Source organism: Bison bison, unplaced genomic scaffold, assembly GCF_000754665.1.
Source record: "Bison bison bison isolate TAMUID 2011002044 unplaced genomic scaffold, Bison_UMD1.0 scf7180017864330, whole genome shotgun sequence".
NCBI lineage: Eukaryota > Metazoa > Chordata > Mammalia > Artiodactyla > Bovidae > Bison > Bison bison.
Window position 1 is genome coordinate 3,506,907 of NW_011494902.1, and position 14,636 is coordinate 3,521,542.

At 41.2% G+C, this 14,636-nt stretch overlaps 1 protein-coding gene across 3 annotated transcripts in view; it reads left to right on the top strand.

Moving 5' to 3' along the window:
• Positions 1 to 1,292: 1,292 nt before the first annotated feature.
• ACMSD (aminocarboxymuconate semialdehyde decarboxylase) overlaps positions 1,293 to 14,636 on the top strand; it is a 62,066-nt gene continuing 48,722 nt past the window's right edge. For 2 of the 3 annotated variants that reach the window (XM_010853639.1, XM_010853641.1), the window contains exons 1-2: positions 1,294 to 1,524; positions 10,024 to 10,068. In XM_010853639.1, coding sequence (XP_010851941.1) covers positions 1,468 to 1,524; positions 10,024 to 10,068 — 102 coding nt within the window. In that variant the 5' untranslated portion in view covers positions 1,294 to 1,467. Of the gene's footprint in view, positions 1,525 to 10,023; positions 10,069 to 14,636 lie in introns of all 3 variants that reach the window. The other variant, XM_010853640.1, reaches the window with a different exon arrangement.

Consider the following 14,636-nt stretch of genomic DNA (forward strand, 5'->3'; position numbering starts at 1 on the left):
ACTGGATGTATTGCACATGTGACATTTTAAATCTCTTACTTTCCCTTCTGCTTGGGAAAGACTACTGCTTGGTAGAGGTAGTCTTTCTCCTCCCTCTGGATGAAAACCTAGGCAGTCTCCTTGACATTTCCACTCATTTTTAGCTAATAAAAATTCCTAAAGCCACTTTAAATTGCAAACCCATCCTTAGGTGAAGAAGTGAAAATGTCCAGTACAATATATTAATAATCTCTTCAATCCTTATATTGAAAGATTTGCCTCCTCTTCCTGAAAGTGAACACATGGTCTTTTCTACTCCTTCCTAAACTGGCATTTCTGCTTCTCCTTGAGCTTGATCTCTTTGATTGGCAGAGTCAAATCAAGGAAAGAGAAGTGGAAGCCCTCCCCAAACTGCTCTGACAACCCTCTATTTCTCCCAATACTTACACTCTCTACAAGTACCTATAACAATGTATGTATCATTCTAACTCTCATACAGCCTTATATCCTCAGCACACAGTAGTTCTCAATAAAAATTTGTTAAATGAATGAATGAATATATGAAAGAGGACTTCTCTGGTGGCCCAGTGGTTAAACTCCATCTTCCAATGCAAAGGATGTGGGTTCAATCCCTGGTTGGGGAACTAATATCCCACATGCTACAAGGTGTGACCAAATAAATTTTTTTTAAAAATGAAAAAAAAGCAATGGAGGAAATTACATATACAAAGTATGAAGTTCTTTCTATGATTTAAAAGTAAATTATATTGGCTATACTCCAATAAAATATAAAAAGCTAAACAAAATCCCACATAATACACAACTCAAGGACTGGACCCTAATGTAAACTATGGATTTTAGTTAATAAAAATATATCAATATTGACTAATCAAGTATTAAAAAAAAGTAAAGATGAAACTTCCTTCACAACTTTGCAACATCCTAGATTATCATGAACAAGACAATTGCTAAGTATGGTTTAAAGACCTGGAGGTAACTATGGTACAAAAAGCAAAAGCATTACTTGGTTTCTTCTAAGGAATGAAACCAAGAATAAGAACAGATGAGTCAGGGATCTATTCGTTTCCTTTAAAAGCTTTCTGATACTTGATTTCTAAGTATGTATATCTTCATAAAAATTAAAATATTCAAAAACAAAGATTAGTCAGTTTTAGATCTCCTGTACTCAAAAGCAGCCTGTAAGTATGTTTGACCTCACAGGCTTTAGTAGTTGTTTTTTTTTTTTTAATTTTGTGCCCTGAGTCCTGATTACCAAAGAGTTGTTGACCCAAAGCCAAGTAGACAAACAAACAGAGCTGTGGACTTTAAGAAGGCAGTTCCAGTGGATCTAGACCAGTTAAGCAGGCATACCGAGTGGTGTGGCAGCTGTAAAGAGACTAAGTAAATCAATTAACTCCATGGTTTTCATGAAGACCTCGTCATATCAAAACTTCTTTCTTTATATGCATCTCCTCTGATCCTGTGGCAATGAAGATTGACATCCACACTCATATTTTACCAAGAGAATGGCCAGACCTAAAAAAGGTAATGGTGATTAATTTGCTGAATTATTTCTAAAGCTTCTCCTAGAATTATTTCTAGGGTTTCTCAATGCCTCTATTACAGAATGATGTCTTCTTTTGGGAATTAGATGTTAAATTTCTCTGCTTTAGGAAGTTTTTAAGTTATTTGGTAGCTCTTATTTCCTAGTTTTTTAAACTGATTTCATATTTACTTTGAAAGAAACTTGATTTTAAAAGTAAATGTTCTTTAAAAATCCTTTTTCCCCTCAAATGAAGCATTCTTTAAAACTTCTGGACAATATAAGTCAAGCAGTTTTGCTTCCATTTAAGTCACATATTCAGCTGCTAGGAAGATAGGTGCCACTTACAGAATTTAAAGTTACAGTTTCAAATAAGAGACTATTAAAAACTAAATGTGATCGGTTCCCAGGACTTCTAAAACGTATTTCCTTTCCAAGATGTTGAAAATAAGTTTTGGAAGCACCAAATGATAGCTTTGTAGAATTTTTTTAAATCTATTTTAAAACACTGTCTAAAACCTTTCCTTTTTGATTTCTAAGCTGTAAATTCTTGTTATGAACTAGAGAGTAGGAATATAAAGAAAAAAAAAAACTAGCAGAAATGACATGAAACCTTTGCACAGTGAATGTCTCTCAAGACTTTTCTCTGTGTTTCTCAAAAGATGGCAATTTCCTTTTGCCATTAAAAACTTATAAGTGAATACTAAAAAAGAAAGTGGAGAACATGAAAGAAATTTAAAATTGGTTTGAGTTTTACTCAGGCTAAGTATCAGATTTTACCCATTCAGACTTCTCTAGCACTTTTAGATGACTCCTAACGTTTCATCTATTTTCATCCCGAGTGAGGAAAAGTGAATGACCCCAAACTCTAATTAAAATGTGGTTTCACTGTTTCATTGTGCAGACAGAAGAGACTATTTTCTTCTCATAGTTGTCTCCTGGGAGAATGGTCATCTTAAGTGTTTCTTTGTCCACTGGTATTTTAGGTAAGATGGATAGTGGACATTGTAGATCAAAAAACGCAAGTGATGCTAAATCATGTTTGAAAGGTTTTCCTATTGCAGTTAATGGTAAGAACCAACCCTATGGGCTCAGCAGTCAAGAACTTGCTTGCCAATGCAGGAGATACAGGTTCAATGCCTGGGTCAGGAAGATCCTCTGGAGAAGGAAATGGCAACCCACTCTAGTATTCTCACCTGGGAACTCCCATGGACAGAGGAGCCTGGAGGGCTACAGTCCATGGGGTTGCAAAAGAGCTGGACATGACTTAGTGACTAAATAACAACCCTATTGAACTAACCCCTCCAAAAGGAGCCTACATGGGAACTTGCTGTTCTGAATGCTATTGTCCTCGTGATATTTTATTATTAAAGTGTAGACATCGCTTCACAATGTTAGTGATGAACAATTGTAGTAGCCTAAAAGGGTACCTCCTTTTTGCTCAGGGAAGAAAACTTTCTACCTAGTATCCCATGTCATAACCCCACCTCCCATGACTTGCCTCCCACCAGAAGACTGCCTCCAGTTTCAGCAGAGAACTGGCCACCAAGAGCTGCAAATATCTAGGTGTCCCGCCTAATGCCGGGTGCTGAAGGCACTGCCAAAACTGCTCCGGAAGCTCCAGGATGCAGAGCATGGAGAGGCTATAACCACAAATGCATGCGCTGTAGGCTCCCCACACACAAGTTCCACTGGCTGTTGATGGGGCATTCTATACTCATAAACCAGGATTTTATCTAGCAGTCTCACAGCCTGCAAGCAGATAACTGATACACTTTTTAAAAAGTTACTGAAGTATAGTTGATTTACAATGTTACATCAATCTCCTCTCTACAGTACAGTGACTCAGTTATACATATATATGCTTTTTCATATTCTTTTCCATTATAGTCTATCACAGGATACTGAATATAGTTCCCTGAGCTATACAGTAGGACCTTGTTGTTTATCCATCCTGTACATGACAGTTTACATCTGCTAATCCCAAACTCCCAATTCTTCCCTTCCCTACCTCCCCCCACCCCCTGCCTTGGCAACTACAAGTCTGTCCTCTGTGAATCTCTTCTTGTTTTGATAACTGATATATGTGATGATGATGGTGGTGGTAATAATAATAATCATAATACTCTTACACTTCCAGAGAGCAACAGAGACATGTAATTTGATTCACATAACATCTTGTGAATTGCAGATAGGATTTCTATCATTAACCTGGCTGGACAGATGAGGTCACTGAGACTCAGAAATGAGCCTAGAATCCCAGAGCTCCATGGGGCTGTGGCGGCCACTCCATAGCTCTTCATCCACACCCACCCACCCTCAGAGAGCTGGTCCAGGGCTGCATTACTGCTGGGTGGGATGTCCCTGCTTCCCTCTGCGCCCCACCCCTCCAAGGCCACCCGTGACACCAGTCCCCTTCCCAATTCCCCACAGTCACGTAAATCACTGAGGGCTTCCTCACAGCAGGTGATCTGTTATGAGGTAGGCGTTTCCATTGGAATGTAGGCAAGTTAGTCATGAAACAATTTGCAGAAAACCGTTTCTGTATTTTTGAACTGGGAAGAGTGAGATCAATACATCTAAATCGTCCTGGGATCCTTCTCTCTCCCTATTTCCAGTCTACATGATCAACTATATCATCAGTCTATATGAATATTAAAGTGACATGAGTGTATAGCAGATATGCCTTGGTGTTCATAGAGTTCAACAGTTCTAGCAGATTTTTCTTTGTCTTCAAATAGTTTTTTGTAGGTAAAATGTTATTTCAGAGCATCAATCTCTGATCTTTCCTTAGCATTTTTTCAAGCTTTCCAATAAAGAATGAAAAAAATAAGCCAGCCCTAGTTTCATTTTAGAAGATGAAGCCCCTCTGGAAGAACTGATATCTCTTTTCAAATCTGCCTTTTCTTGTTAAATATTAATAGACACGCTTCAAATACCTTGACCTCCTTAGTCAGTGAAGAAATAGAAAAGCAGAATCAAACGCTTGGCTTGACGATTAACCAATGATTACAAAGGACTGGGATTTGAGAACTTTTTTCATTTTCACTTGCTAATAATGAGTGTAGTCAGAGTTAGAGTTAAGATCCTTGGCGGGGGTGATGGGTAGAATCCGAGGTGGAGAGAGAGCAGATTCAGGAGGGCTCACTTGATTAAATTGTTCCTGATGAATCAGGAACCACACTCTGGCCCAAGAAACCTGTGTAAAAGTTATGTGGGGTTGATTCACAATGATATTATTTGTAACAACAAGAAGGATAACAAGATTTCAGCTTTTTGCTTCAGCAAGGCTTTACTGCCCACCTACTCTGTGCCTGACAGTAGGGCTTGCAAAGATGCTTTTAATTTTAAGGGGGCCTTTATTTAAAAATTACATATTTACATCTGCTTTCATTAGTAATGATTCAATTGCACTCAATCACTGTAACGTTTTTAGGAGAGAAAATCCCAGACAAAACTTGACTTTTAAACATCTCCTCTGAGAAAATAGAGATCTGGTTTCATCACCTGGAAATTCATTATTCACCTCAAGAGTGTGAGGTCCCCAAGACATTAAAAGTGTCAATCATTTCATCAGTCCCTGATTCATACTTAGTCACTTCAGAAACACAATTCTTGTATATAGAACTTAATTTCCTTAAATTTTAAATATTTTTTTTTAATTTGTCATGGCCATAAATGCCTATGGGACACTGTTCAAAGTCAAACATTTTCAGATGGTAAATGCCTCCTTGTCATTTGCTCTGACAAAAACTACTCCCAAGGTCATAAATTTCAATTTTAGCCTCTTTCAACCTAGGATGAGACTTGGGGGATTGTGTGCAGCCCAGATTTGGAACAGATAAAGTTGCCCTAAGTAGATTAGGCCTTTGTAAAGTTCAAGGGAAGTATAAAGCGTTCCAAAGTGTTCCAAGTGCTTTCCAAGACAGGGAAGGGAGGAACACAGAGTGACAAAGGGCTCCTTCTTTCTTTCCTTAGTGGAGGGTGTGCCTTATTTCAAAACCTCAGAACGGAACAGGCTGTCACCACCACGTCACCCCCACTGCCATTATTGCCTGTCACCACCACCATCATCATCATTGGTGCCACCACTGTGAAAACTCACTACCACAACCATCGCCACTGCTGCGTCATAGCCTCCAGTACCGCCATGCCTGCCATGACTACCACCACCACCTCTGCCTCCCGCTGCCATCACCGCTGTCACCGTCATTATCGCTGTCACCATCATTATCAGTGTTACCATCGATGAGCCCCCTTCTATAAGCCAGGTCTGGTGTCGACAGCTTTCTCTGAATTGTTTCAGTTACTTCCCATAAAACCTTATGTCACTAAGACTCCCGTTAGCCTCATTTTACACCTAAGAAAACAGTGACTTCAAGATGGTAAGTTGCTCCAAGAAAGTAAAGGATCTTGTAAGAGGAGTGTTGTATGTGTGACAAGATCCCTCCATTCTGCCTCTGCCTGCCTCTCTGCCCTTCCCCAATGCAAAGTTTCTCTCACCTGTGAACTAACGGGTTAACATTCCACAGGGAATGAAAGAAAAGTAAGAGAGTGAGGAAGGAGGGGAAAAAGCAAGGAAAGAAAGAAGGAAATAAAATCTTTTCTTTCACATTAAAGTAAGCTTTTAATGGCAACATTCCAGTTCAAGAGTGTATTTAAGTTTACTCTAAAGCATAACTGATTGAGGCCATTCCAGCCCTTCCTCCAACACATTCTGGGCAGCTTTATCCAGGGGAAGAGAGAAGTAAAACACAAGGGGACTGAACGCATGAAGAGGGTGGGCATGCACCACAGAGGAGAAACTGGCTGCAGGAAGGAGGCATGCAAGGGGTCCAAGGTAGACAGGGCCCCTTGCACGCCCAGCCTACTAAGCCAGGTCCCCCTGTGTCACTTGGGAAGCAGCAGGTAGATTTCCAGAACTAATGTGAATATTTGGAGCTAAAATTCAAGAACAGACCTTCTACCCAGGTAGAATAAAGTTGGTAGAGAATTGGCCAAATCTGAAGTCTACTGGGGAAGAATCCAGGGACAGACTCAGGAACACACGAATGCCTCTGTGCTTTAAGCCCAGACCTCCCCTCTCAGTCTGGAGGTGAGAGGGAAGCCAGGAAGGAAGAGATCTGTCAAACCCTGGCTCCCTCTACACAACCTCCCTGCACCATGACATAAGAACCAAACTGCCATCACCTGTTCTCATCCAACCACAGCAAGCTAGGAGTCGTTGTGGAGTTCATTAACTCTACCCATTTTTGCTGACAGGAGCTGTTTACTAAGCCCTTTACATCATGGTCTCTGGCCTCTATGCCCTCCCTCTGACCTCACTCTTTTAGAACCATTGCTTTAGAGTATGGAAATACTGAACACTGGAGGTTATACTCCAATCCAATCCCGGATTACCTTTCCAGGCGCCCTCCCATGACACTGCCTGACCCAGGTGTGTGTTAGCATGCTCCTCCAGGCTCCCAGGGAACTTGTGTCTCACTCTGGCACCGCAGGTCTCACACATGATAAGGCTCTTCAGTCATCTGCCCAGCCCAGCCCAGCGTTGGCCTCTCAAGACTGTGTTCCCTTCTTTTTTTTTTTCTCTGCCCTAGAAAGGCTGGTCATGGTGGGACTCCATGAGGGTTTGACAAATGAATGAATGAATGAACACACAGAATGAGATTTTAAAACCTATTGTTATACACAAAAATAAACTCAAAATGGATTAAAGATCTCAACGTAAGACCAGAAACTATAAAACTCCTAGAGGGGAACATAGGCAAAACACTCTCTGACATACATCACAGCAGGATCCTCTATGACCCACCTCCCAGAATATTGGAAATAAAAGCAAAAATAAACAAATGGGACCTAATTAAACTTAAAAGCTTCTGCACAACAAAGGAAACTATAAGCAAGGTGAAAAGACAGCCTTTAGAATGGGAGAAAATAATAGCAAATGAAGCAACTGACAAACAACTAATCTCAAAAATATACAAGCAACTCCTACAGCTCAATTCCAGAAAAATAAATGACCCAATCAAAAAATGGCCAAAGAACTAAATAGACATTTCTCCAAAGAAGACATACAGATGGCTAACAAACACATGAAAAGATGCTCAACATCACTCATTATCAGAGAAATGCAAATCAAAACCACTATGAGGTACCATTTCACGCCAGTCAGAATGGCTGCGATCCAAAAGTCTACAAGAAATAAATGCTGGAGAGGGTGTGGAGAAAAGGGAACCCTCTTACACTGTTGGTGGGAATGCAAACTAATACAGCCACTATGGAGAACAGTGTGGAGATTCCTTAAAAAACTGGAAATAGAACTGCCTTATGATCCAGCAATCCCACTGCTGGGCATACACACTGAGGAAACCAGAAGGGAAAGAAACATGTGTACCCCATGTTCATCGCAGCACTGTTTATAATAGCCAGGACATGGAAGCAACCTAGATGCCCATCAGCAGATGAATGGATAAGAAAGCTGTGGTACATACACACAATGGAGTATTACTCAGCCATTAAAAAGAATACATTTGAATCAGTTCTAATGAGGTGGATGAAACTGGAGCCTACTATACAGAGTGAAGTAAGCCAGAAAGAAAAACACCAATACAGTATACTAATGCATATATATGGAATTTAGAAAGATGGTAACAATAACCCTGTATACGAGACAGCAAAAGAGACACTGATGTATAGAACAGTCTTATGGACTCTGTGGGAGAGGGAGAGGGAGAGGGTGGGAAGATCTGGGAGAATGACATTGAAACATGTATAATATCATGTATGAAATGAGTCGCAAGTCCAGGTTTGATGCACGATACTGGATGCTTGGGGCTGGTGCACTGGGATGACCCAGAGGGATGGTATGGGGAGAGAGAAGGGAGGAAGGTTCAGGAGGGGGAACACATGTATACCTGTGGTGGATTCATTTCAATATTTGGCTAAACCAATACAATATTGTAAAGTTTAAAAATAAAATAAAATTTAAAAAAAAACTATTGTTAACATGAGTCATATATACCTATGTTCTTAGGCAAAGTCTTTCAGATTTTTTTATTCATGACCCCCAAGAAAAAATATATTTCATATTGTGACTCAGTACAAACATTCATATACATAATGGAAATAAGAGTTTCCAAACTAATAGGCATAGAAGGCATTCTATCCTATCCTATCTTATCCTATTCTATCCTATTGTATCCTTCTTTATTCTATCCTATTTCATTATATTCCATTGTTTTACTATCTTAGCTTGAGTTTTCCAAGAAGCCGACCTTGAGATAAGGGTTTAAATGCAGTTAGTTTACTTTGGAGGTGATCCCAGGAAACACCAGTAGAGTGGGGAGATGAGACAGAGAAAGCAACATAGCCCATCAAAGTGTAGAATGTGTGCCTCACCTCAGAGCCATCCTGCCCAAGGGGCTGAGAAAACAGTGTATGCTGTTTATATACAAATGCCCTCGGTCATGACTGAGGGATCTGGGGGACAGGCAAGAAAGGGGTCACTAATTTCCTAGTATTTCTGATCCTCTGCTGCTGCTGCTGCTGCTAAGTCACTTCAGTCGTGTCCGACTCTGTGCGACCCCATAGACGGCAGCCCACCAGGCTCCCCCGTCCCTGGGATTCTCCAGGCAAGAACACTGGAGTGGGTTGCCATTTCCTTCTCCAATGCATGAAAGTGAAAAGTCAAAGTGTTCACTTTCTGATCCTCTAGAGGTTGGTTAATCAAAGTTGGCTACAATGGCAAAAGGGAAAATCTTGTCCAAAAAATGTGAGCACTTTTGCTTGAAAGAGGGCTGGTGTTCACAGAAGTACTACAGGGAAGGAATATGGGTAGGACAGCAGTGGCGTCTGTTACACATACTATTTCATGTTTTCAGAACATCTGGGTTATTAACTACTGAATTGATTTCATGATCTACTCATGGATTGCATCCCACAGTTTGAAGAGTAGGGTTAATGTTCTAAGATGGTATTTCCTAAAGAGTGGTGCTTCCAGCCTGTACTGCTAGTGGTCTGAAAAGGATTTTAGGTGGTACACAAGCAAATATTTTTTAATGTTCATCCTTATTCAGAAATTGCAGGGACTTCCCTGGTGGTCCAGTGGTTAAGACTCCACACTTCTCCTGCAGGAGGCATGGGTTTGATCCCTGATTGAGGAACTAATATCCCACATACCACATGGCCAGAAAAATAAACTAATATGTATAAATGAATTAAAATTTTAAAAAATAAAACAAATTTTTAACATGCTGTAACATGCATTAGGAAAAAATAATAAAACTAGCACTTCTGTGATATAGAATTTTCTTCCTGAAAATTTCAGGAAAAAATAACCTGATTGGAATATAAACACGGAATAAGTGGTCATGGTCATGGGGAAGGAAATGGGAAGTTGTTTGAAAGGATGGCACTTGGATGCTCTAGCCCAGGGACTCCGCCTTCTTGCAGTCCTCTCTGCTGTGGTCTTCTAGTCTGATTGTTCTCCCCTTTCCCCACAGAGATTCGGTTATGGAGGCTGGGTGCAGCTCCAACACAATGGCAAGGTGAGTGTCTCCCAAAGAACAACTATGCCTCAGACTCCTGGACAAACTGAGTCTGAGACCTTCCTGCACTCGGTCCTCCAGGGACCCCCAACTCTTTTGCCCTCCAACTGAGCTTTATAGTAGGCAGCACTGAGGTTTCTCCAAAGTATTTTGAAAAATGGGTGTAACTTCAAAGAGCAGCATTTAGAAAGATAAAATTGAAATTGGAGAAGCCATGAAGAAATCTCTCTCTCTCTCTCTCTTTTTTTTTATTTTTGCCCTGGAACCAATTTTAGCATTGCTCTGCCTCAAGGAAGCAACCTAGCTCTCTCCACAGTTATGACAGTATATTAAGGTCGACCAAATAAATGGAAGAGTTTATGTTTGAGCACAGGTGGAGAAATTAAACATGGAGACAAAACCAAGAAGAAGCCACTGTTATTAAGGGTGGAGTTTAGTCTGAGGAAAGAGCAAGAGGAGGAAGACTTGGGGCAAAGCATTTAGCACATAATGAGGCCTGAGAGTGAGCTGCCAACTAGGGGTCTGGGCCAACTTCATTTTCAGAGGCATCACATGCCCTCATGGAGGGCAGGGGGAACCCTCCTGAGCTTCCAGCAAAGCACAAACATGACTAAGTTAGCCCTGAAGGACTGGGGGTATGGGAAGACCAGGGATAATTCAAGGCACTGTGACAAGATAAGGACCAGGTACTGGAGGATATAGATTTGGGCACTAAGGATTTGGAGAAGGCCTCCTGGAAGAAGTGATGCTCTTCCTGAGTCTGGAAGCAGAGGTGAAGGTTTGCCCGAGGAATAAAGGAAAAAAGAAAACAAAGACAGGGAGCGAAGGCATGGGGATATAAAACATCCGTAAACCCAGAACTCAAGCACTTGGCTTGGGCTGGTATCAGCATTTCTCAAAGTATGGTCTGCAGACCAGCAAGTTCAGTGTCACCTGGGAACTTGGGAGAAAGGCCAATTCTTGGGCCTCACCTCAGACATACAAAATCAGGAATGCTGAGGATTGGGCCAGCAATCTGTATTTTGACAAGTCTCCAGTTGATTCTGATATTCACTCAAGCTTGAAAACCACTGGCTCTATCCACTCACTCACTCACTGATTTTTATGACACCTATTTGATGCCAGGCCCACCAGGCTAGACACATGGAATATGCTGGTGAACAAGACAGACATGCTCCCTGCTCAAATTCTAGGGGCAGCAAACAAACATAATCACTTCAGAGGATGGAATAAAAAGCAGTGCTGGAACAAGGGGTGACTGGGAGATTTGTCTGGGCTGGCTGGTTGGGGAGCTAACAAAGACTTAAGATGATGAGAAGGAAAACCCTGGAAGAGTGTCCCTGGATGAGGGAATAGCAGTTGCAAAGGCTGCCATGTGTGGAAGGGCTGTGTTCAAAGAACAAGAAGGAGGACAGTTTGGCTAAGATGTGGTGCAAGGGGAGATGGCAGGAAAAGAGGCAAGCAGGGACCAGATTATGGACAGACTTGAAGGACGTGCTAAGGAGGCCAGATTTTAGCCTTAATGCAATGTAACTTCCTTGAAAGGTCTTAATGGCTTAAACAGATCCCCTGGGGACTTCCCTGCCGGTCCAGAGGTTAAGACTCTGCACTTCCAATATGGGGAGTGCAGGCTCGATCCCTGGTCAGGGAACTAAGATCCCTCATGCCATGCAACATGGCCAAAAAAAGAAAAGCATTAAAAGGCCATAGTGTACTCTGTAGGGGTCAGATAGAGGCATATAAGAGTTTGGTGGGCAAGGTGGTAGGAAGAAGCTGGAGAGGTAGGCAGAAGCCTCATCAAATGGGGCCTTGGGGGATGGGCTTAGGCCTTTGTACTTGATCCTGAAGGCAGTGAGGAATCATTAAAGAGTTTTTTTAAATATCAGAATCTATGGGGCAGCTCATTCTCACCTTCATCAAAGACTGCCCACTAAGTGCCAGTTTAGACACGAGACTGCACTTCTTCCATGAAAAGTGCCAGTTCCCAGCCTGGGAGCTGGTGATCTAAGCTGGCCTCCTGCTCGTGCTCAGTCATCAAGTCATGTCCAGCTCTTTGCAACCCAATAGACTATAGCCCACTAGTCTGCTCTGTCCACGGGGTTTTCTAGTCAAGAATACAGTGGAGTGGGTTTTCATTTCTTCCTCAAGGGGATCTTCTCAATTTAGGGATCGAACCTGTGTCTCCAGCATCTCCTACTTTGGCAGGAGGATTCTTTACCACTGAGCCACCCGTGAAGCCCTAAGCTGGCTCTCAAGTCTGCCCAAAAGAGAAAATAAGCTAAGTGGAGATGATGACAAGGCCACTAGGAAGCCCCAAGTGAAGGATGAGCAGCCTGTAACATTTTTTTTTTTTACTCCATGTCCCAGGCTGCAGTTTCTACCCTTCATAACTAGATCTGAATGGCCTTCATTTCATTTTTGTGTCAAGAGAAGTTTGGTAAACATAACAACATTTCTCAAAACAAAAACAAAACAAACAAAAAACTTCAACAAACAACAAGAAACCCAAGAATGAAAATATTTCAAATCAAATCTACCACTTGCATAGTTCCAGCAAAATTGGATATAACAGTAGTCTAATCAAAGTGATAGTTTCCTTTCCTCCATTTCAAAAACAAAACAAAGCAAACCAAAGCAGAACTAAATTGGTATTTTTTTTTTTATAATTACCGTAGTCAGGGATCACAGTCACTGGAAAATGACATATAAATACATACAAATTGCAAATTCAGCTTAGAGCAATTCCTTTTTATTTGCCTACATTCCTTTTGTGAATAATATTTTCTGTCCCCCATCCATGACCGATTTACCTCAGAGATTCCTGTTTCCTGAAAGATATTTCCCAAACACATCTTTGGTCTGCCCTATTTGTTTCTCTTCTTAACCTTTGATTTTTCAACGCTTTTGGAATGAATCAAGGGGTATTGTTTCCCATGGCAAAGCCTTGTTCAGAACTGAAAAACATCATTTGTCCTTGGGTTGAAATATTTGGTTGAAAATTTCTAAAACTATGTACGCCCTCCTCTCAGGAGCAGCATGGGGTAGGGTAGAATTAAGTGCTGATGGCAGGAACACCCCGCAGCATTTAAGGGAGGCCAGATCCATGGCCCAGTTCAAATACATGGGCCATCAATGTCTGAGCGTTTTTCAGGCCCTTGAAATACAAACACACACACCATTGCGATCACACTTAGTATTTTCACCCACACCATTCTGTGTGATCTTCAATCATCAGGTTCCTGCTCTCAAAATGATTTCCCTCTCACTGGGGAGCCAAGAAGACACTCAGATGAATAAAGAACATACAGATAGTGCAAAATTGTGCTGAGCAAAGGAGTGAGGGAATTCAGGGGGTGGGAAGGGTAAGACAGCAGACAACTTTCATGAAGATAAAAAACCATAGGACTGTAGGCCTAGGGATCATCTAGTCCAGTGTTTAATGGGTTGCAACCTAACAATGCTGCGAAGGCAATGGCACCCCACTCCAGTACTCTTGCCTGGAAAATCCCATGGATGGAGGAGCCTGGAAGGCTGCAGTCCATGGGGTCGCTGAGGGTCAGATACAACTGAGCGACTTCACTTTCACTTTTCACCTTCATGCATTGGAGAAGGCAATGGCAATCCACTCCAGTGTTCTTGCCTGGAGAATCCCAGGGACAGGGGAGCCTGGTGGGCTGCCGTCTATGGGGTCACGCAGAGTCGGACACGACTGAAGTGACTTAGCATAGCATACCAACCTAACAATGAGTAATAATATCAATTCAGTGGGTTAGGACAGCTTAAAAAATAAAATACATTACAAAAGAAAATAGCAGAATGTATTGTTCATGGTGAGGGTAAGTGTTGTTTCATGAAATTTTTGTCTCAAGTTTGTATCTTTATAAATAGATATATACAGATGTACTGGGTCACAATGGAAAATATATTCCTTATAATATGGGGTTCTCAGCCAAAATCGACTGAAAGCCATTCATTTTGCTCGATGTCCTCATTTCATGTTTTTATTTTTAAGGTTAATTTTCCATTACATAAGTAGAATCTGAGTAAATTCTTTTTAAATTTAAGCTGTTGAAGATAAAGCTACAGTTTCATTGGATCAGCATTCCCCATCCTCAAAAGTAATTCCTATTAACAGTTTGGTGGCTATCTTTCCAGACATTTTCCTATGATTTTACTTATATGTACATGCACCTATATAAAAGGACATAGGATTATTTAATATGTTTATTTATTTTAGCTAAGTCAATCAGCTTCTAAACAGAAAACAAACAAAATACTTAGGATATTTTGAACAGTTAACAAAGAGCTTATTTATAATAAACTGGAAAATTCTTCAAGAGATGGGAATACCAGACCACCTGACCTGCCTCTTGAGAAACCTATATGCAGGTCAGGAAACAACAGTTAGAACTGGACATGGAACAACAGACTGGTTCCAAATAGGAAAAGGAGTACGTCAAGGCTGTATACTGTCACCCTGCTTATTTAACTTATATGCAGAGTGCATCATGAGAAACGCTGGGCTGGAGGAAGCACAAGCTGGAATCAAGATTGCCAGGAAAAATATC